Source organism: Heloderma suspectum, chromosome 1, assembly GCF_057233095.1.
Source record: "Heloderma suspectum isolate Gila_16-S chromosome 1, 16-S_ref, whole genome shotgun sequence".
Lineage (NCBI taxonomy): Eukaryota > Metazoa > Chordata > Lepidosauria > Squamata > Helodermatidae > Heloderma > Heloderma suspectum.
The window spans coordinates 115,742,824-115,764,941 of record NC_139458.1 but is presented as its reverse complement, the minus strand read 5'-3'; the positions used below and the strand labels follow the sequence as shown (position 1 = coordinate 115,764,941).

The 22,118-nt window shown below is 41.8% G+C and overlaps 1 protein-coding gene across 4 annotated transcripts in view; it reads right to left on the bottom strand.

The window, feature by feature from the left end:
* Positions 1–2,135: 2,135 nt before the first annotated feature.
* DENND2B (DENN domain containing 2B) overlaps positions 2,136–22,118 on the bottom strand; it is a 210,434-nt gene continuing 190,451 nt past the window's right edge. For all 4 annotated transcript variants that reach the window (XM_084854644.1, XM_084854633.1, XM_084854623.1 and 1 more), the window contains 6 exons: positions 12,882–13,059; positions 10,495–10,536; positions 8,254–8,365; positions 6,390–6,629; positions 4,390–4,476; positions 2,136–2,920 (listed from right to left, as the gene is read on the bottom strand). In XM_084854644.1, coding sequence (XP_084710770.1) covers positions 2,886–2,920; positions 4,390–4,476; positions 6,390–6,629; positions 8,254–8,365; positions 10,495–10,536; positions 12,882–13,059 — 694 coding nt within the window. In that variant the 3' untranslated portion in view covers positions 2,136–2,885. The remainder of the gene's footprint in view (positions 2,921–4,389; positions 4,477–6,389; positions 6,630–8,253; positions 8,366–10,494; positions 10,537–12,881; positions 13,060–22,118) is intronic.

Sequence of the window (22,118 nt, the reverse complement as noted above, 5' to 3'; positions counted from 1 at the left end):
TCCCAGCATTCCCCAGCTTAGCTGGCTGGGGAATGCTGGGAATTGTAGGACTTTTTATCTGTCTAAACCTGCATGGGATTGTGCCCTTAGCAGACCAATCCTCCACATATCTACTCAGATGTAAGCCCTACTAAGTTCAATGGGGCTTACTCCCAGGTAAGTGGGTTTAGGATTGCAGCCTAAAAGGATGAGTGTGCTTAGTTGTTGGCAAGCTGTTTTTGTGCCTGCTTTGGAATGTTATTTATTTGGACTGTTATTTATTATTTGCAGTTTTAGTATATCCTTTTCTGGTCATCCTAATAAAGCTGGAGGGAAGCTTGGGCCTAGAAAGTGTGTGGAGAGAAATATCAAATTTACAAACTCTGAGAACGTTGGGCTTCAGGCATACCTTAGTGACACCTCAGAGAAGAGGGACACTTGGGCTAATCCACCGACAGTAATTCTTTCCAATCTTCGATGCTAGGGGTGAGCAACTTGTGGCCCTCCAGATGCTTTGGCCTACAACTCCCATCAGCTTAGCCAGCATAGCCAATGGTGAGGGACAATGGGAACTGTAGGCTCAAACATCTGGAGGGCCACAAGATGCCCACCCCTGCCTATGTTTTTCCTGCTCTCGGATCTTTGCTAAATACAGAGTAACTCAACACAGCTCAAACTTCCATATTGGTGGAGCGCAGGTCTATACGATATTTTGTGTAGCAAAATACACAAATTCAAAATGCATCATCCCACCTTCCTACACACACACACACACACACACACACAAATCTCAGGACTGTTAATATGGGTTTCCCTCTCCTATTGCCAGCGATTTACAGACTGGGATTTTCTTTGCCACACTTCATACATTGCCCTTTCAAACACAGTTTTAAGTGATGTAAAACTCCTCTCTAGACTGGATCAAGGTCTGGTACAACAGTCTGTGGCCAGCCAGAGTACCTGTGGCCTGGTGGCATTGCTGTCATCTTCATGGCAACTGAATTTTGTTCTCTTTATAGCACCTGCCCTCTTTAGCCTCTGAATTTAGGCTTGGAAGGTGTACTATACTGCCTTTGAAAGTGGAAATTTCATTTTTAACTAGACCAAGCATCCATGAAGTTGTCTAATACTTTTCTGAAACCTTCTAAGCTAGTGGCCATTGCTACATCTTGTAATAGATTCCATAAGTGCATTGTGCAAAGTATTTCCTTTTGTCTGCCCTCAATACCATGGAAGATAAGGCTATCAATAGCTACTAGTCATGACAGATATATACTACCTCCAGTATTAGGGTGTTGCCAGATGGAGAGTTCGTAATGCTAACAAACAAAAGGCATTAGACAGCTATTCCATCTGTTGTCCCTTAACATTTTTTTTCTGGTAAGAATAAAGTGGTGGGAAAACATTGGGAGTGGGGGTTACATATTGAAGATGATGTCATCTGGACACCACCCATCAGTAAAATTCTGTGAATGAGGCAGGGTGATAAAAGCCTAGTCTGGAAACACCATCTCAGACAGTATGCCTCTTTATACCAGTTGCTGGAATGTGAGTGTTTGTGTATGTGGTACACTCTACTTGTGGACTTTCCATGCTGACTGGCTTGTGGGAACAGAGTGCTGGACAGGACAGGTCTTTGGTCTGATCTAGCATGGCTCTTATATTCACCTGCCAATAAATTTCATTGATGACCTGGAATTTTAGCATTTTGACATATAATCCCAAGAAGCAATGTATTTCCCAGCCTCAGGAACAGCTTTTGGGGTGCTGTGTATGCACAGGGGTGCTGGAGGAAAGAGCAGAAAGGAAAACCCCGTTCTGCTTATGATTGTTAGAATCCAGCCTATAAAGACTATGGTTTGGACTATTTTGTCATTAGGCAAAGGTTAGCTTGTAACAAGATTTAGAATAATAGTTTACATACATGTGTCTCCTCAGAGGCAAGCCCCACTGAATTCACTGGGACTTACTTCTGGGTAAGTGTGAATAGGAGAGCAGCTTTAGTTGTTTGTTCTTTAGAGGTGTCCAGTCCAATCCTATACATGTCTACTCAGAAATAAGCCCACTGAATAGTTAGTGAAGAATCCAGTTAGTGAAGAATCCAGGAAAGATATTTTTCAGACAGCAGCTGAAATCTGAGAAGAATTCTAATGGATATGGACACTTGACACAAGTATTTACACAATTTATTAGAAATCGTACATACATTAAGAATGGACTGTACCTAATCATTTGCAACCTGTGTGTCAAAAGGTCAGAGATCTCTTCATGTTTAGCAATCATAGTGCAGAATGCATTTCAAGTTCCTGACTATTTTTTAAAACAAAGTGGATAATCTGTGATTGTGAATCAAGTACCTTATTACAGAAGTAACTTGTTATTATTTTCTTTGAAAAAAATGAATTAGAAGAAAAACTAAAGAAAAATATAAACTCTGTCATATAAAAATCAGTCCTCTTTCACATACCCCCACCCCCAAATTCCCACACTGGAGTTCATTCACTTCCACAGTACACCACAGAGCTCTCACAAACATCAGTTGAAGTCAGTGGTTCTGCTGAGACAGTCAGCTGCACATAATTAGCTATTCAGTTTGCACCAAGCATAACTCAGTTCATACTAAAGAAAGAGGCACCTGTTATTTTCAGGAATATACAAATATTACCACAGTTGACCGTGCTCATGACAAAAAAATGTTAAGGACGCTTACAACACATTATTTACAAATATCTATCCAAATACATAATTTTTTTTTGCTGGCACACAGTCAGACAGCGTTTGCAGTCACTTGAACTTGTGACCAGCTAATTTTGTCCCCTCCAGCATTAGAATTGGAAAAGCTGCAGGTGGTGTTCTCTGCCCAGTGTCATAAATAGTCTTTGGATCCATACCTCAGTGGAAAGGAACTAATTTTTCTTGTGAAGGAACTTCATTTTATTTCCTACAATGACAAAAATGGGACCCTCAGTTATTAACATACATTTAAAGCCATCAGGAGTTCAGTACTACTTTTTGTAAAGAAACCACGACACGCACTATGTCTATGGTATGTAGTTGGTTAGTCAAAAATACAGTTTTAAAAGCAGTGCACAAACATCCTAACTCTGAGGATTTTGGTTGGTGTACTTCAGATGAAATGCAATGCTACTCTCTCATTTTCTGTTTTAGGTTCATGTTCGTGTTCAAGTTCCAACTGATTATAGAATCCTTTTCAAATTTTAATTAGCAGAGGAATATTATCTGAAAGATACATTTGCTTTAATGTATAGATGGTATATGTCACCGTTTAAATTGTCTAAAATGTATAAAGGTGTTTCTGGAAAATGTTGGAAATGTGAAGACCAAGAGGGAACATTTTATCATTTATGGTGGATGTGTAAAAAAGCTAAAACATTTTGGAAACAAATACAGTCTTTAGCTCAAAGAATATTAAAGACTACTATAGAACTAAAGTCAGAAACTTCTTTATTGGGACTAACAGATAAACACGTAAAAGAGAAGGGGGAATCCTCTTTCTCTACATGACAACAGCTGCAAGGTTATTGTATGCACAAAAGTGGAAGAATGAAACAATACCAACTGTGAGCGAGTGGATCATGAAAATGATAGAACTGGCAGAGATGGCAAAATTTACTATTATAATTAAAGAAGGGTCAACAACTAAATTTATGTTAGATTGAAAACCTTTTATAGAATTTGTTCAAGAAATAGAGAAAAATTATATCTATGTATGTGGATTTTGAACTTTGATATGGTTGATTCTCTTTTTTCTGTTAAAATTAGGAGAAAGGAGATAATGTCTGTGAACTCAATGTATGATATACAACTAAGACAAGAACTAGAGAATAATAATAATAATAATAATAATAATAATAATAAGCATTTGTTGTATAAGGGGAGCCAAAGGTAGATATCTTAAAATCTTAAGAGATATTTTAGTGTATGCGTATTGTTGTTGTGTTTTGTTTTTCTTTTAAAAAAATAATAAGAAAAAAAGATAGACTTGCTTTGCATATACAGATTATGATTTCTGTAGAGTAAAGGAATGACTTCCCCCTTACTGCTACTATGGCACTAGTCCTGATCCTAAATTGTTAGCTTAGGGTGCAATCCTATGCATGTTGGGAATGCTGGGAGTTGTAGGACTTTTTCTGTCTAAACATGCATAGGATTGTGACCGTAATATGATACAAAACATGTTATCAACACTATTAAATAGCTCAGATATTTCTTGAGAAAACTGGTTCTTCCGTTAATAAATGCCTCTTCTCTTCTATATCTACCAGATGGTACAATGAAGGAGCCTCGAGAACAGAATGTGCTTTATAATAGGACCTTTTCATACCATTTTCTCAACATGCAGACAAGCCTAGACTCAGAGCTCAAATATTTCAAAGCCAAGTTCCTTACCAAGACCTCGTAGAAACTTATTTACTCCGCTTTGTTCAGTGTCTGGAAGCTCTTCCAAATACTGTTCAACCCTCTGTTCAAAGAGACCTGTGGGAAGTGGATGAAAGAGAAATTGTTGGTCTTTTTCCAAGAGAAGGAAGGATCAAGACCTTGTGTTTTTATTTCTGTCACAGCTAGAAAGAACAGCTCTTTTTTCCAATATTGCTTTCAGAAGGGTATTTTGGAAGCCTTTATGAAGTCTTGCCCTTTATAGAGCTCTATGTCTTCCTTCATCCTAGTCACCACCCTTTCCTCCCTACAGAACACCTTAATATAATCATGCACATTTAAACAACTTCTTAGGAGAACGGTTTCTTGTTGAGTTCAGCACAACACCCAAAATGGAAGCAGTTGCCTTAGTAGTCTTGTCAACTGCAGAATGTGTCCAGTAAATATGAGGCCTGAAAAACATGCAAATTGTCTGAAGTCATAAACCCACAGGTCATAACACAAAGAAGTGGAACTTCTCCTGCGCAGACCTACGCTGAAATTAATGGGACTTGTGCAAAACCTCATTTGTGCAGTGTATCCTGTCCCTAAACCATAAGACGTTTTAATGGACTTTTAACAAATAACAAAAGGGATATATTGCCTTCATTCTATTTCTTATCTTTTAGGCCATCCTGTAGTATTACTGTGGTATATTTACAAATAGGCCCCTTTAACAGTAAGAGAACCATAGGGACAGAAAGAGTTGTAATCTTCTTTGATTAGGCAGGTGCTGTACACAAAGCAATTTTCTGTTCCTTCTGTCCCCACAGGGATTCTTAAATCTGTCTGTATCATGGTAAAATTAAGAGTGGATGATGGACACACAAGTACCTCACACTGTGCTCATTTATCCATTATAATGTCCAAAGGGGGACTCATCAGTGGGAGTGAGGGGGAGATGCACAAACTGCATGCACATCTGAAGCCTGCATGAACTAACTTCAGATATAAACAATGGATATCGGTTATGGCCTTACCTCCTCAGTCTAGAAGACATTATTACCTTTTACCCAAGCTAAATAATTACTGTCCTGGCTACCATTATGGGCTAAGTAATCTGGCCAATGTACTCAGAAATATTCCCTTTATTATTATCTCTTCCTTTCCTCATATATGAAGTAGGTTATCTGCATTCAGAGGAAGAAAAAAACAATTCCGTTCCATCCATCCCTCCTTTATCTTTCCAGAGCTCTCTGTTACATTCCATTCCTGGGCTAGAAGGTTGCACTAATGATTCCAGAGACCCAGCAGATGGCATTGCTGTGTAACGAAGAATCTGACACCTGTTTGATTCTTAGTTGCTTTACAGGTTGTTCAGTTCTTCCTGGCATTTATCAGGGCATACGTATAAAACACTATAACCATAGCAAGTAAACAGTAAGCAGAGCTGTCCTCCTGATGAATACCACATCATCCAACTGGACCTTTTAGTTGGTAAAGTTCCTGTTTCCTCCCACTATTTTTTACAAGTTGCTAGGGTCTACTGGAGTTTTTCCTGATACTGGAGCGTATCTGCCACCGCCTTGGGTGGCTCAGTTGTCTTGCTCACTAACACACAACAAAATGGTTGCACATTTTAAATTAATATCCTATGTTAAACATTGGAAAATATGGAATAACCTGCAGTATCAGGCCTTCCTCAATCTTTTCCAAATATTTTTAAAATCAGTGATGATATTTTCTAACAAGCCTCCAGCAGTTACAACAGCGGTTACAAGCAGTTTTGTGAGGGACAGACTCCTCATTGCAGGCAGCTAAGGACAGTAAATAATATTATGTAATAACACCTACTATTTATATATAGTGTTTTCTGTAAGTCCATACCTTGTAAAATTGGACAATAGCAAAAAATACGTGCAATATTACAGATAGAGGCAGGGGGGAGACTGAGACAGAGATAGTGGCTTGCCTATTGCCATCTATCTAGTGAGCACATTGTTTGAAGACATCCCATGTACAACAGGCCTTACCTTTTGCCCTACATTTTCTCAGTTCTCTGTCTTGGATAAACCCAGCAAACATCTGAGATTCCATAAAGACCTCTAGAAAACGACGGATGCTCTTTGAAGCTACAGATTTGCGAAAAGCCTCCCTCTGGAAGACTCGCTCGGCCTTTTCATTTTGAGTTAGGAAAAGGGAATAGTGTCCAATGGTTTCCACAAAGAAACGGATGAAAACTTCTGATACTAATCCATTCAGGCTATTACACTCTGCAGGAAAGATGAAACAACGTATAGTTGAAAAATATCGTGGAACGATATATAGTAGAATTGGATGCTTATTCCCCTGTGCCTGGAAATCATTGTGTGTTTGCCCTTGCAGTCCCATGTAATTGTGATCCCATGCAAGCAATACATTTCTTCATTATTAGGATCTAAGAAGCCACCTCATCTTTTAAGCTGAGATATGCTTGAACCTTGTGCTCACATGTTCTGTCCTCATGCTGCTCCTTTCTTCCTCCTTTCTTGGCATGCCACAATTGAAGACTTCCTGGGTTAATTAATAACCATAGCGACCTGTTACATCCAAATTGTGAGACTATGGTTAATAGGATTGGAACAAACCAGGATCATAAACCACAGTTTGAAGTCAGTTTGAGATCCCAGTTTGTTCTCTTCCTGATAACGATAGTTTCCCGGTTTAGACAAAATGGGAAACTATTCTACTTAACCAAGGAAGTATTCAGTAACAAGCTAGGTATGAACTGGGCCATTGGGATCTCCCATCTCTCAAAGCACAATATAATTTAACCATGAGAAACTAATACAACTGCCAGACCAAGCTCTCATGCTTTTAATAGTGTCATGAGGTGAATTATTCCCATTAATTTTTGAAGAGACAGCTAAGAGACCCCTTTCCTCCCCATTCACAGTGGCTTTTTTATGACAATGTTATTCAGTTTAGTAAGAAGCCCTTTGTATTCCAAAAATCAAGAAACATCTTGTTTTACTAGAAAAAATTACAGGACTTCTTCAACAATGTTGTCATACTATAGGCCAGTTCACATGATCTGATGGCCCGTTGTGGGTTATTTACCCCCGATGAGGCACAGCATGTGCCAGCTGCCATTTTGAATATGCAACCCCTGATCCCTGACACATTTACTGTGTCATCCAAACCCACCATCAGGGGTTATGCGAGAGTTGTTTAACCCTCTCATAACCCCTGATGGACGGGTTCGCATGACACAACAATTCCCAATTGGGGTTTGCATATTCAAAACACCCGCACTGAGGCTCACTGTGGCTACGTACCAGATCAATGACACTCCTTTCCAGTTAATATGCCACTAAATGAACATAAATGATTTGCACTTCAGTCCTGCCAAGACTTACTCTATGTAAAGAACACAATTCCACTGGCATTCGTTAAACAAATGAAAGTGCCAAGCTCTGCAAAGCTAAGTGGGATGCAGCCATTCATTAACTAAGAAATATTAATATAGTTTTAAAGCTTTTTAAAGACCTACTGCACATGTGAAACTGGATAGGTATAGGGAGATACATCAGTTGTTTTCCTAGGGAAACTACAATGACTCGAAGCAGCAAACCCTTCCGAACCAAATGCAGTTCTTATTTTTCTTCCTTTGGGAATAGCACAGTATTCAAGCTTGTAATTAAATTATCTCACCAAACAGAATTAAGTGAGCCAAAGAAATAGTCATCGAAGAATTCTCATTCAACCAAATGATTAGTAATGTGTGACAGTATTTTGAAAAATAATGTGTCTTTATTAAATACTGCCACAAACTGTTTGCTGTTGTCAAGTGGTATTTAATATTGAAAAAATATTTTTGCAGATAAGGTGATCAGATTTCTTCCTAGCCTCTCTTACCCTCATCTGATTCACTGTCTGAATCCTGATTTATTAAATCGTTCTTCCTCTCTAGAGCCTGCTCCAGAGCCGCTTGCAATTTCCTGGGCAAAAGTGTGTCTTCATCATCCATCTGAAGGGGGAAAATAATGCTAAGAGTTAATTCTCCCTTATTTGCTTATTTCCAATCAAAGAGTTTTCAGGATTTAGAATTTGCAAACATGTTTGTTGTTTAATACCTGTACATATTGCAAATAAAGTACTAAATGCTTGTATATATTTCAAAATTTTATATTTCTGGATGCAGTTTTATAGTGATTTTAGTGAGAACAAACATCAGATTAATAACAAACATAAGAAATAATTTGTAAGCATTTTTGTAAAGCAGTAACGACAGTGAATCCAGCCACATGCATGGGACGGATGGGGTAAGACAACTATTCCACGACTCCTAAGATCCATCCCTTCCAGGGGGTCTATTCCAACTTTCCCACCACTGAAGCCCCTTTATGTCCATGACTATGTCTGGACACAGGAAGAATGGAAGGAAGGAGTTGCTTCACAGTGACCTCCACATGACAAATCAGAGTATGGGTTGAGTATGGCTTGTTGAATCATGGGTTGTTGTGTTGTGTCAACCCAGCCATGCTAACAAACCATGGTTTGCTAACCGTGAACGACCCACAGATCACAACCCAGCAACAAACCACGGGTTCTCTATATAGGTTGTTCACTGTTAACAAACCATGATCTGTTAGCACAGCTGGGTTCACACAATATACCAAACCAAAATTCAATGACAACCATACTCAACCTATACTCTGGCTTGTTGTCTTGTGTGAACCCAGCCAGTGCTTCCATCCTAGGAAGAAGAAGTGAGAGTTCTTAAGGGGACTGCTGTATGAAAGTGAGAAGGATGAAATTGGGGGTAGGATTGCTGGGACCCAAGAGCTGTGCCTTTTCCATGGGAAACACCAGAACTTTGAGCACTGGTGAAATTCAATGACATGTAGTCCTCCCAAGGTTATTAAATTGAAGCTGTCTGTGACGAGCTCGCAAAAGATCTCCCACTGCATTTTACATGGTTAGGCCAACTAAACTTAATAGCATTCTAGATACTTTTACAGATTTGCATGCAAAGTGAGTGAAACAGACTTGCATTGCAAGGCACAGGGACAAGCAACCCACATATATCTTCTCTCAGATGGGGAATTAATGCACTTCAGTCCACAAAGCTCATCTAAGGTAGACCCAGATTATGAGGTCTAGTGCAACTAAAGTAGCAAGCCTGTTTGCCTTTTCTCCTTGGCCATGCCCGTCCTGTTGGGGCTGTCACATAGGAACATATGGATTGCCAATGCTGGGTTAGAGTCAGGAAAGGGCATCCAGATTCTTAGGGAAGCTCATAAGCAAGCCAAGGAGGCAATCGTTCTTTGATGTTCATCCACAGCATTGAGCAATCAAAGGTATACAGCCTCCAAACATCCATAGCTATGATGGTTAACAGTCATTGAAATATTTAACCTCCATGAATTTATTTAATCCCTTTTAAAGCATTTCTATGCTAGTGGCCAACACAACATCATGCAGTTTTCGCTGCAAAGAAATGGCAGTGCAGCAGGATGTTCAAACAGGAACAATGTGGCCCCAGACAATCTCATGCCAGTGCTGTTCCTGCACTGCTCAGCCCCCTCCCAGTCTACAACTGCAATCCAGCTCAGTAGAGGGGCATTAGATTAGCATCTGACCCATGAGAAACTGACAGTGCCAAGACTATCAGTCGCACTCAAGCAATGCAGTAATACACAGGGAGTGAGTTGTAGGCAAATGGCTCTTCTCATGTGCTGGCAACACATCTTGCAAGCAGAGGGTGAAATCCAATCAAGTATTCCAATTGATGGAACTGCTTCCATCAGCAGAACTGGGTGGTGGGATGGGGGGCCCTCTGGAACAGACTTTCATGAGGTGCGGAGGGCTGCCAGGTCGAGGACAGAGGGAGAAACTCCTGTCACACAAGTGGCAATGTTGGATTCTGCCCAAAGCACTGAAAAATTATATGAAGTGTAGGACACTGAGGTCTTGCCAGTCCTACACTTCTGCAGGGAATACTGATTCTTTATAAGGTTGACATCCCCCTCCCTCAGCCAGGGTGTTGCCAGGGACACCTTCACAACTGGGACTGGCAGCTCTATTTATCTTTCTGGAGCAGGCTGTGAAGTAGTTTTGCACATTCTAAGGCACAAAGCAAAACATATAAAGTACCTGTCTGATGAAACGATCAGATCCGAGGTTCACCATCAAAGCCTACAGAGAATGAAGACAGAAAGGTTTTATCTTGACGCCTGGAGACATTTTACTGCTATCTGACTTTTTTTTAGAAAGGGAAGATCTTATTGGGAAGACTTACTTGGCAGAAAGGTCCAATTCAATGAGATTTACTACAAAATAAATGCATATATGGTTGGTATCCTTGCCTTATTCAAGCAGTGATAGTGCATCTGGGAAAGTGGTCATATAATCCTTGGCAGGATTGTTATCCCTGGTGAATGGAGTCTATAGTTCCACAGAGAACACAGAGTCCTATAATGATCCAAGACCTTCAAGGAAAGGGGCACTGTGGGAACACCCCGTTGTTATTTGTATAAACAGTGCGGGAAAAGACCCTGATGCTGGGAAAGACTGAAGGCAAAAGGAGAAGGGGACGGCAGAGGATGAGATGGCTAGATAGCATCATGGATGCAATGAATATGAACTTGAGCACGCTCCGGGAGAGAGCGCAGGACAGGAAGGCCTGGCGTGCTATGGTCCATGGGGTCACAAAGAGTCGGACACGACTGAACAACAACAACGATCTCAACATCGTAATGAGAGAGATACCTCTGGATATAGGGCCTGATTCATACATTACAAGGGCAGAATGGAACCCACTTCTGAGTGGCTGGATCCCATGGTGTTCCAAGAACATATGTACGAAGCTATTTCATCGGTCAGGCAAATGACCTGGTCTTCCTTCCAAGGTGGGGCAGCGCTGGTGTGGGGGGGAACTATGTCATTCAGCTGAACCACGTGGTTTCTCCTAACAAACAGTACCAGCACTGTGCAGGATCCGGACAGTCAACTCTCTGATCACTAATGAAGCTACCCTTGTATATGTAAATGAGCAATATAATATGACATTTGAGAGCAAAGGTGCTTCCAGATGAGGCCTTTATTGTGCAATCAGCCTGCCTCAAATTATACATGGAGTCCAGATGTTGTCATCTTCCATTTGCAACTTTGCTGTGTTTTCTCACCACTTCTTCAGTCTTTTTTTCTTAACAGAAATATATCTGCTAAGGAGGAAAAGACAGGACAGGTGCACACTGCATTTTGATTGGTACCATTATGAGCCCTCTGTTTGGAAGCGCCCCAAGAGAGTAAAAAGATACAAGAGAAGTAGTTTACTTATGTCAGAGACAACAGTGGCTCAGAATCAGCACTATCAAGACACTGCTTCTTCCTCTGCTTTCATGACACTTCAGAGTAGAATGACGATGGCAGCCAGGTGTGCAGTTGTGCTCGATCCTGATTTTTCAGACCAATAGCACCTACCTACGCACCATCCCCTCATCAACTGCTCTCGGGTGTGCTGCTTTTACACCCCAGGAAACCAGTTCTTACATTCAGCTGATTTCATGTTGGACGGAAGTATATAAAGGGAGAAGAGATTCTGGCAACAACATTTTGATCACATTGCTCCCTATGCAGCACAGTATCCTGCAAGAATGTATTATTTATATTTGGGTGTACTATTATCCCTCAACTGTATGATACTATTTTAATTCTCATGATAATCAGTAAAACTGTGCAGCAATAGTTGCTCCACTGCCCCTTCCCATGCCTAGATATGTGACCCATAATATTTTACTTCTGTGCTAGGCTTTGTTACGTCTTTTAAAATTATCTAAACTCTACTCTAGCCAAATTTTGCAGGCATTGCAGGCAGAAAAAAGGAAAGCTTATAAATAACACCCGCCTTATAAGGAACTCTCATTCCCAGCTAAGGCAAAACAGAACATAGACTTCTTGAAGTCAAAGAGCTCCATATGAGATCATCACCTATTTAACTTCACTTCTCTTCCCCTTCTCCCAAATTCAGCATTATAAGCATTATAGCAGGGATGGGCAACACATGGCCAGCAGACCACATCCCCCCAGTGGCCTTATGTGTAGCCCCCTCCACTGCTGCTCCTGTGCTGCTGAAATGCGGTAGTGGCAGCAAAAACACAGTCTTATTTTCAAGCTAAATGTGACCCTTTTAAGTCTCCATAGAGGTTTGCCACCAAATTCTGACAGCAATCCACCCTCTCTTCCCCCCCCCTTTTTTTTTGCTGCTGCCAAATTTCAGTGACAAAGCAGCTGTAGAAGTGTGACCCCCAGAGGGGCCAGGGGCTGGAAATTGGCCCCCAGAGTGCCCAAAGTTGCCCATCCCTGCATTATAGGTTGGTTGTACATGGTGGATGTCGAGGAAAGCTTTTAGCACAAAGATGGTGCTGGCACACTTTTCAGTTTGTTGGAAGTATTGATTTAGGTATGAAGGTCTTTTGATCTTATTGCAGGATTCTCTGCTGAGAATTTAATCTAGTGTGAATGATTGGTTCCATTCTTACCTCTTCTACAGGTAGCTCTTTTAGTTTGGGCAGCGAGCTGGACAGCAATCCAACCAGAAATGGAGTAGGGCAGCAGGTAATATCAATCATGGAAGAAGGAAGGACAGGAATAAAGGTGTGTTGCCATGAGAAGGGGTACAGCAAAGCTACCACAGCGTGAGAGCAGCTGGAGAGGGTGCTGAAAAGAAAAGAGCTGACATTAGCACATGCTTTCAAAAGCAACTCCTTGCTTATGTTTTAATGAAACTCAGAAAAGAGAGGCTGCCCACATTCTCCACCCCAAAAGGGGACTTTGTGGGGTGACTTTGCGTGTTATCCATAAAGAAGAGGGCAGGAAGAACGACCCTCACATCCAGTGTGACTGGCGCCGGGGGGGGGGGGGGGATGTGCATGTCTCTTCCACCATGAGAGGTGTGTGCTCCAGAAGAAGAACACCTGACATGTCTTCATACATAAATGCCTTGTTAATCTTATACCCAGAGTGCACAAACTGCTTCCTCTTCCTATATGGTCTCATAACATGCAGTCATTCAGCCAGTGGTTTGTCAAGTAGAGTTGCCACTAACAGCACTGATAAGGGGCTTGCCACCACTTTTGCACTTTCAGCAGCAACCTGGCAGGCAGTTTTTCCCAGCTTGAATATGCAGTCAGGGGAAAACTGCACCTGTTGAATTTCTGCCTGCAACACAGTAATCCTGCCAAGGCTACCCTAATGGCAATGCTCTTATTAGGCTAGCCACTGCTTTCTCTCTGAAATTGTGCAGCAGCTTCCTCTGCTTCCACTTTCAACTACATCCCAATATCTCTGCTTACATTTTTTCCACCATAAGCAAGAAGAACACCCTGTCCTTGAGTAGCATAGCACTCTGGAAATTAGAAGAGTTAAGTGCTTGCTGCCCTTGACCTTGCCCAAGTACATTTTCTTTTGTTGGCATTCCTTTTCAAGCTCCTCCATCTGCAGGATGTAGTATAATAGTTATGCTGTGCTTCATTTTACTTATTTATTTATTACATTTATATCCCACCTTTTTTCCTCCTTAATGAACCCAAGGCGGAGTACATAATCTCCTCTTCTCCATTTTATCTTCACAACAACCCTGTGGGGTAGGTTGGGCTGAGAATCTGTGACTGGCCCAAAGTCACCCAGTGAGCTGCCATGGCCGAGTGGGGACTAGAGCCCGGATCTCCCGACTCTCAGTCCAACACTCTAGCCACTACACCACACTGGCACTTGTAGAGAACTTTCTGATGAAAGGCACTTCAGGGACCTCCACACATTCAAAAATGCTTTTGGTCTTTCTTGTGAAATTTCTTCCCAATCCTGTACTTTTAACTAGAGCACCTTCCCAATACAGTCTTCAGAATACAGTCTTACATTATGTAGAGCATTTTTCCAATATAATCTTACTTTATACTTTACCAATAAGTTTTCAAAGAATAAAAGTAGGGGATGGGCTTTTATTTTAAGAACTGCCATTTGCAGCGCTTTGCATTTTCTTCTCTTCCCAAACTTAAGACAACAAAACTTTTGGAATGTAATTCAGATTAGTGCAACTAAGTAAATGTTTGATACAATTGGAACTTGTTTGGGTCTCCTTTTTAGTTTCAAAGAGTTATGAATACCCATTTGCTTTAGAGCGTTTTTACAACATGAAAATGCTGGCTTATTAGTGGTCAATTTAGTGATGTGCAAGGCCTTTTGGAGACCCTAGATGGCATCAAACGTCTGTTTTGAGACTTCTTGCCATCTGTAAGCAAAAGCATTCCGAAAGACCACACATGAGAAGATACAAAACCATTTGCTTTTCAGTAACAACTGGAGCTGTGTACTGGTGGAAACCATGATTCTGTGGGCTAGGTTGGAAGCTCTGTGTTGTTGATGTAGCACTCTTAGGGCACTTCCGTACATCTGAATTCTCCAGCTATGATAGTGTTTTTGCAGACCCCCAAGACACTGACATGCCGGCATCCCAGGCACCCCAAACTTGATGTTAATTGTGCCAAAGTTTGTGCTGATCCAATATATTTAATGGAATAGTTGTGGTGAGGGAACAGCTACCATTGCTAGAAAAGCTGATGGCTGGAAATGCTCTTTACAGTATCCTATGTAGGATCCAGCACAAATTCTAGAAACTCCAGCTATTATACTCTCAGTTAACCTTGGCAAATGCAACAGTAAAAGAAAACAACGCCCCCCCAACACACACACACACACACACACACACACACACACACACACACACCTGTCATGTTAAACTACTGCTCCCTTCTGTACAGCTTAGGCCTACCATAATGCACTCTGATGGAGTGAATGTGGGCTAACACACTGAAACTTAAACCAGACAAGATGTGCTCATGGTCACGAGGACTGTTGACTCAGTGGTAGGGGGTTAGACTGCTCTGAATGGGGCTGCACTCCCTTTGAAAGAGCAGGTTCATAGTTTGAGGTTGCTCTATCCTGCTCCTGGATTTTCAGGTGTTGTCTGTAGCCAGGAGTGCTGTTGACCAGCTTTAGCTGGTGCTCCAGCTGCACCTGTTCCTGGGGGAGACAGTCATGGCCTCAGCCACACATGCCTTTCAGTTACATCTGCACTGGATTACGACAATGTACTATGTGTGGGGCTGCCTTTGAAAACCATCCAAAAATGCACCTAGTGCAAAATGCAGTAACTAAGCTGCTGACTGGTGCCAGCTTTGTGGGCATCTGACCCTTTGTTACTTCAGTTGCACAGGCTGCTGTCTCTTCCCAGGTGTAATTAAGTTGCTGGATACCACCTTTAAAGCCCTAAATGGTTTGGCACCAGATTACCTAAAGGACCATCTTCTCATGTAAGGTTATTAGGAGAGGGCCTCTGTGTGTCCCGGCCCCATCCCAGGCACGCTTCATGGGATGACATGAAAGGGTTTTCTCAGTGGTGGCACCTTCTGGAGCTCTCTTCCTTGGAAGATCTTCTCCACCACCACCACCCTACCCTCCACCAGTGGCATTTTGTAATCTCCTGAAAACTGTTTTGTTTAGGCTGGCATTTGGCTTGCATGTTTATTAATTTTTCTGATTCTCTTTTTCATTATTGTTTTTCTGATTCTGAATTTGACATTTATTTATTTATTATTTATTAGCTATTTAATTGTTTTTGCGATTCTGGCTTTACACTTTTGTATATGTTGTCCCCTTAAAGTGGTTTAGTTTTGTACTAGACAAGTGAGATATAAATATCCTTAGTAAAGAATAAATATCGTCTCCCCTTCCTCCTCTATCCTGTATATTTCTAAGAGCAGCACTTTCATAAGCAAATCACTTGTGTGCCCAATCAGAATAAAAAGGGCACAAAAAGAGACATTCTTGGTGGCGGCTCCTCAGCAATAGAACTTCCTTCTTCTGTGATACTCAATGTATTTTAAAAGCTGCCACTTGCCCTGAGTCTTTTGGATAGGGTGGGATAGCCACAGAAATAAATAAGTTGTACAAGTATTCTGTATTTACAAAATCATTTTGCTTTAGGTGTGTGTGAGAGCACATGCATGGGTGCCAATCCAGCAATCCCCGACATGCACATGGAACACCCTTGCCCAAAGGAAATTCCTATCTGCTTTACTATACCGATAAATCTGTGGATGGAATTCCCTCTCCACTGAAATTAATTTAGTACCATAGAGGGGCCCAGTCAAGGCAACCGACTGACTTTCATGACCTTGCTTGCACAAGGATTAATGCAGGCTTCCTTATCAAACATTTCACTTGTAGTACTGCTATCCAGCATGTGATGTGTTGGCCTCGACTTTTATCTTGCTGAATAGAATGTATTTGATTTTTAAAAACAAACAAACAATGATCTGATTCAAGAAAAGAAAAATGTAGGGCATGCTTCAGACTCCCAAGCATGATTCTTTAACTTGCTTTTAATGACTGTGGAAGTTTCAAGTGTAACTGATCAACTCAATAAGCAAATGGAACTAAAACGAGAACCACATTAATCTAAAAGCAGGAACACAAACATTCCATTAGCGTTCGGCACATAATCTTTGCCTTCTATAGAATGCCCTTTTGTAACTTGCCCTCCTCTTGAAGGCAGAGCCATGATGTAAATCAGCACTAACATCCTCTCTCATGTACAGTTCCCACGCTTTGGGGAACTTTCTGCTTTGGGCCATCTCTCGCTAGCTTTCCTTTGCAGATCGTCCAATGTGCTGGGTCACTGGGAGACAGTTGGGAGTAGCAAGCTGTCAAAGGCACTTATACATACGTGACAATCTTCCTTGATTTTGACTTCCAGAGGAGTAACTGTATTATTCTGTGGCAGCAAAAACAACAAAGATGGGCACCTTAAGGATGAACAGATTTATTGTGGCATAAAGCTTCCACAGATGAGGAAGTGGGCTCCATTCCATGAAAGCTTATGACACAACAGATCTGTTGTCACAAAACACTCTGTTGTTTCCTTTGGCTTTGGGGTTACAAGAAAAGAAGTTAACTACATTTAAATAATCAGGTCTGAGTAGCATTGCCAGTGACTTAGTACAAATCCAGTGTGTTTAATCTTTGGGCATGTCTACAAACTTCCAAACTATTCTCCTGGTGTTTAGTTTCAAAGCAAGTATACACAGCAACCAAAAAAGGAGCCACCGTGTTGTACAGGTTTTGCAAAACATTCCTTTATGTGTATTGTGTACCACCCATGCGAACACCCTGATGCAGTTCTCCAACCAACAGTGCCACCAACTGCACAGTCCTCTTACTTTTCTTGTCTGTTGATCACTTTGGAAAAACATCTGGCTGTATCAGCAGTTTTGCACATATGATCAAAAAAGCAGAGGTGGCGGGCAGCTATATGGTGAGAACTGAAACCTGGCCTGCTTCTTTAGTGCATCTTACAGTGGTGATGAAAGCCAGGATTGACGCTGGACAACACAAAATATTCTGATACATAAAAAAGAAATTATTACAGGAAAACCTCACCTTTTTTGAATGGAGAACACAGTTTCTAATCTTCAAACACAATTTTGTAGTGTGGGGAGTATAACTTTATTTGACGCACCACTAACCTAAACCAATTTACTCTATAGCTATACTTGTTTTGCTTATATTGTAAGTGTGGATGATATGTGGCAGATAAGAGAGTGTGACAGATGCCACAAATTGGCACAGTTGTGGAATAAACATCTAAACCAGACACGGCCCAATTTATATGTGCAAACTGAGATGTAGTTGCAGCCTTAAATGCCACCGTGCTTCACTACTGTGCTCATGCTCAGGCCACTTTTTAAATCTGGGGCCACAGCAGGAATTAACTAGTCTCCTCAGCAGGTCATCAGAAGCCAATTGCCATTTTGCCAACCAAAGTGGACTGACTGATGAGTGATATAAAATCTTGCTCTATGTTTGTGATGAACTATTCCCTCCTCCTCATCACCACAAGTATATTTTGAACTGCTGTTGAAAATACGTGGTTTCCAAATAGGCTCACCAGGGAAACATCTGGCCTCCAAGCATGGATACTTCACATGGAAATACAAGGTACCACTGCGATCAAGCGTTTGTTTAGGATCATAGTCCAAGGGAGATGCCAACTCAGATTATCTCTAATCCACAAGCCACTCAAACCATGATAACATGTTCTGAAGACAGCATGTATCTAATAATGCGGATGGTCTGAAGACAGACAGAAGAACTGTTGATCTAACTTCAAATTCTGGTCCCATGGGTCATACAGACTGAAAGCATGGAACCCCTTTTTCCCCTTACTCAAATTAAAGAAGTGACATGCCATGCATATTTTGTTACAATATTTCTTACACTTGAAAATATCAAAATAAAAGCATGAGTCATTGCTGCTAGCCATGAAAGAAAAATGCCAGTTGAAAAATGCTGAGTGAATAGCTGTGACCGTGAGAAAAGTCCCTAAGTTACAGAATTTGCTAACACACGCATTCAGGGACAATAGTTATATTCAAAGGCAAAAAAATGAATGCGCTGATTAGGAGCAAACCACAGCACAAGATGATGTGGCAGCATTTACTGGAAACTCAGATGCTGAAGAATATTTAAAGGATAATGTTTCAGACACAGAAAATAAACAGCATAGGAAGGTGACTTAAAGCCAAACAAAAGCTGAGATATTTCACAACAGTAAAGATTTCTAAAAACAACTGTTTTTCATGTGATATTTTTATGTGACATAATGCAAGCACCTAATACAGGCCATATTTTATCTTGTCTGGTGTTGATTAGAGTTCTATCCGTAAGTTTCATTGATATGAAGTTATTATCTCACTAACTTTCCACAATATGTGGACAGACACTGAGAGGGACACAGTCCTCTGTCCTGAGACGCATTACAGTCCACCAGCCATACAGTCTGGTGAAGCCCAGTGAAACAAGTTTCTACAGCCTTAGAGAGACAAAATAATTGGGTTTTTTATGTAGCCGTTGAGTTGATGTACATGGCTGGTGGGCTGGATTCAGCTTGGTAGATCACAAGTCGTGCCTGCTTTGAAGGCCTGTTTCCCCACCTCCAACCATGTGTGTTTCTAAAGGAGTCTGTTTTAGAAAGGGGATGGAATGTGAAAGGGGCAACAGCCCATTCAGACCAGGGAGAAACCATAGCCACAGTCAAGATGTCCTGGGAAGGGATGCAGCTACTGGGTCGGAGTCCTGAGGATTCTAAAACTAGTACAACCATCAACAACAATGTTTCAGCTGCAATCCGAAACATCAGCCTTCCCCAACCTGGTGCCCGCCAGATGTGTTGGGCTGCAACTCCCCTCATTCCCAGCCAGCACAGCCAGTGGCCATGATGGGAGTTGCTGTCCAACACATCTGGGGGACACCAGGTTGGGGAAGGCTGCCACACACATTGACCTGGGAGCCCATGGGGGTGTTTCCACCAGTGATTTACTCCAAGCAGGCTGCATGTTGAGGCCTTTAGGGATACATGATGTCATGGCCATCCAGCAGCCACCCCAGAGCTTATCAGGGAAAAACCGGATTTCCTGAGACTGCTTAAAGTCCGATTCTTTTCCTTAAGTCAGGTTCTCCCCGGTATAGTTGTTGTGTGCCCCAACACCCCGCATTTAGGTCGGGCATGCTAGCCCTGCCCAGGGGTGTGCCTTTCACCATGACCCCAGTCAATAGGTGTTTCCTCCCATTGTGCTGAATGAGGGCTGCCCTCTGAATGCCCACAGAAACAACAGAGAATCCCCTCAATTGACACGGCACATTTTAAAGCCCAATTCCTTAAGTCTGATTAAGCACAATCTCGCGGCTCAGATTCATTGCCTTAGGAAGTAACTACTTCACACCTTCCTTATAGAGATCCTGTGCATTAAAATGAGGGCTGTTTTCCCTCTCTTTCCCACAACAAACCAATTAGAAAATGAGGGCTGTTTTCCCCCTCTTTCCCACAACAAACCTATTAGTGTCTCCTCAGAAGTAACTCCCATTGTGGTCAATGAGGCTTGCCTTTGAATGCCCACAACAGAACTTACAAAGATTCCCTCTCAATTGAAATGGCACATATTGTTATAGATATCCTGGGGGTTAAAATGGGGGCTGGTTTCTGTCTTTGTTTACTGCTCTCTTTCCCACAACAAACCCATTACTGTCTCCTCAGAAGTAACTCTCGTTGTGGTCAATGAGGTCCTGCAAGTTAAAATTGAGGCTGGTTTCCATCTTTGTGTTCTCCCCGCCCCCCTTCTTTCCCAGCACAAGCATATGTGTGTCTACTGGGAAGTAACTCCCATTGTGCCCAATGAGGCTTGCTCCTGAAATGCAGGTGCATCTGGACTTTCAGGGGAAAGAAGAAAGTGGGGGAGAGGGGGGAAGCCTTATTGGTTGAGCAACTCCTGCCAGTCATGACGTTCACTCCAACCACCACCCCTACCAGGAAGTATGTTCTGTAAAGCGGTTTTCACTGCTGCGGAGAATCTGCTCTTGGAACCCTGCTCACAGCAAAGCTGATCCCTTCTAAAAAAAATCTGGTACTCCTCCATTAGCTTTTCCTTCCATTGTCATGGAAACATGGCCCATCCCACTGAATTCAGTGGGGCTTACTTCTGAGTAGACAAGCACAAGATTGCACTATTAGAGATGTTTGCTAACCAGCCCCTGCAATGAGCTTGTTCTTTTTGTTTTTCTTTTAGAAATCAACCCACCCCACCCCACCCACCCCTTTTTAGAAATTAATCCTTATACATGGCAGTAAATGGCTTTGATCAAAGACTGCATGGCTAAAGTGGTCTCGCTTTAATTTGCATGCTGCCTTGATTGCAGCAAGCGAGCTTTATGACAAGCAGCAGAACACAAACAAGGTCTGAATGATAAAGCGAGAGTGGGGGGCATAAAATGAGAAGGAAGCACATACTTTCCACATCACATCAGCCAATTATCAACTATCCCTTTGCACAAAAAACTGTGTTAACTATGGTTACAATGTAAAGAATAACTCTTAACTCCTTTATCCTTCTACCAAGCATTTTTTTTCCCATGAATGCAAGCCAACATAAACCTCATGTTGCAAAGACATGAGTCATGTTTAAGGATTATCTTGTTGGGCATTGTATATGAAGGATTTAACAAAATCAAATATGTTGAGATGCTTGGTGAGAATTATAGGCTTTGTAATATAATCATAGTGGTCTCTGAACGTTGTAATGGTTCCTTGTCATCATGTAGGAGAAGTTCTTCACTGGGCTGCTTATGCTATTAAAGATGACCTGGGCAGATTTCCATCACTGGCCTGCAAAGACACCTACAATCATCAACTCTATATGTTGGGGTGTGTGGGTGTGGAATCATTCATGAAACAATTCTTGGCACTATTCTAAGGTGTACTGTCAGGAACACAGAGGTAGAGCAATCTAGTCATAACCAATAAATATTCCCTCGCAAGCTGCAAGTAAGTGGTGACAAAAGAGGGGAGCTGAGTCCAATTCACACAGCAGCTCCACAGGTATGAACCCATGATATCATCACCAGCCTGCATAAACTCCTAATTGCCTTTGTGAAGGCAAAGCATCAGCACAGCACCCTAGCCGCGGCTTAGCGGTGGCAGCTTGTAAATACATAGGAAGACAGGTAACTGCTTATACGGAGTCAGACCATCGCTTCATCTAGCACAACCAGCGTGGTGTAGTGGTTAGAGTGTTGGACTGGGACTCAGGAGACCCAGGTTCTATTCCCCACTCAGCCATGAAATTCACTGGCTGACTTTGGCCAGTCACTGACTCTCAGCCTAACCT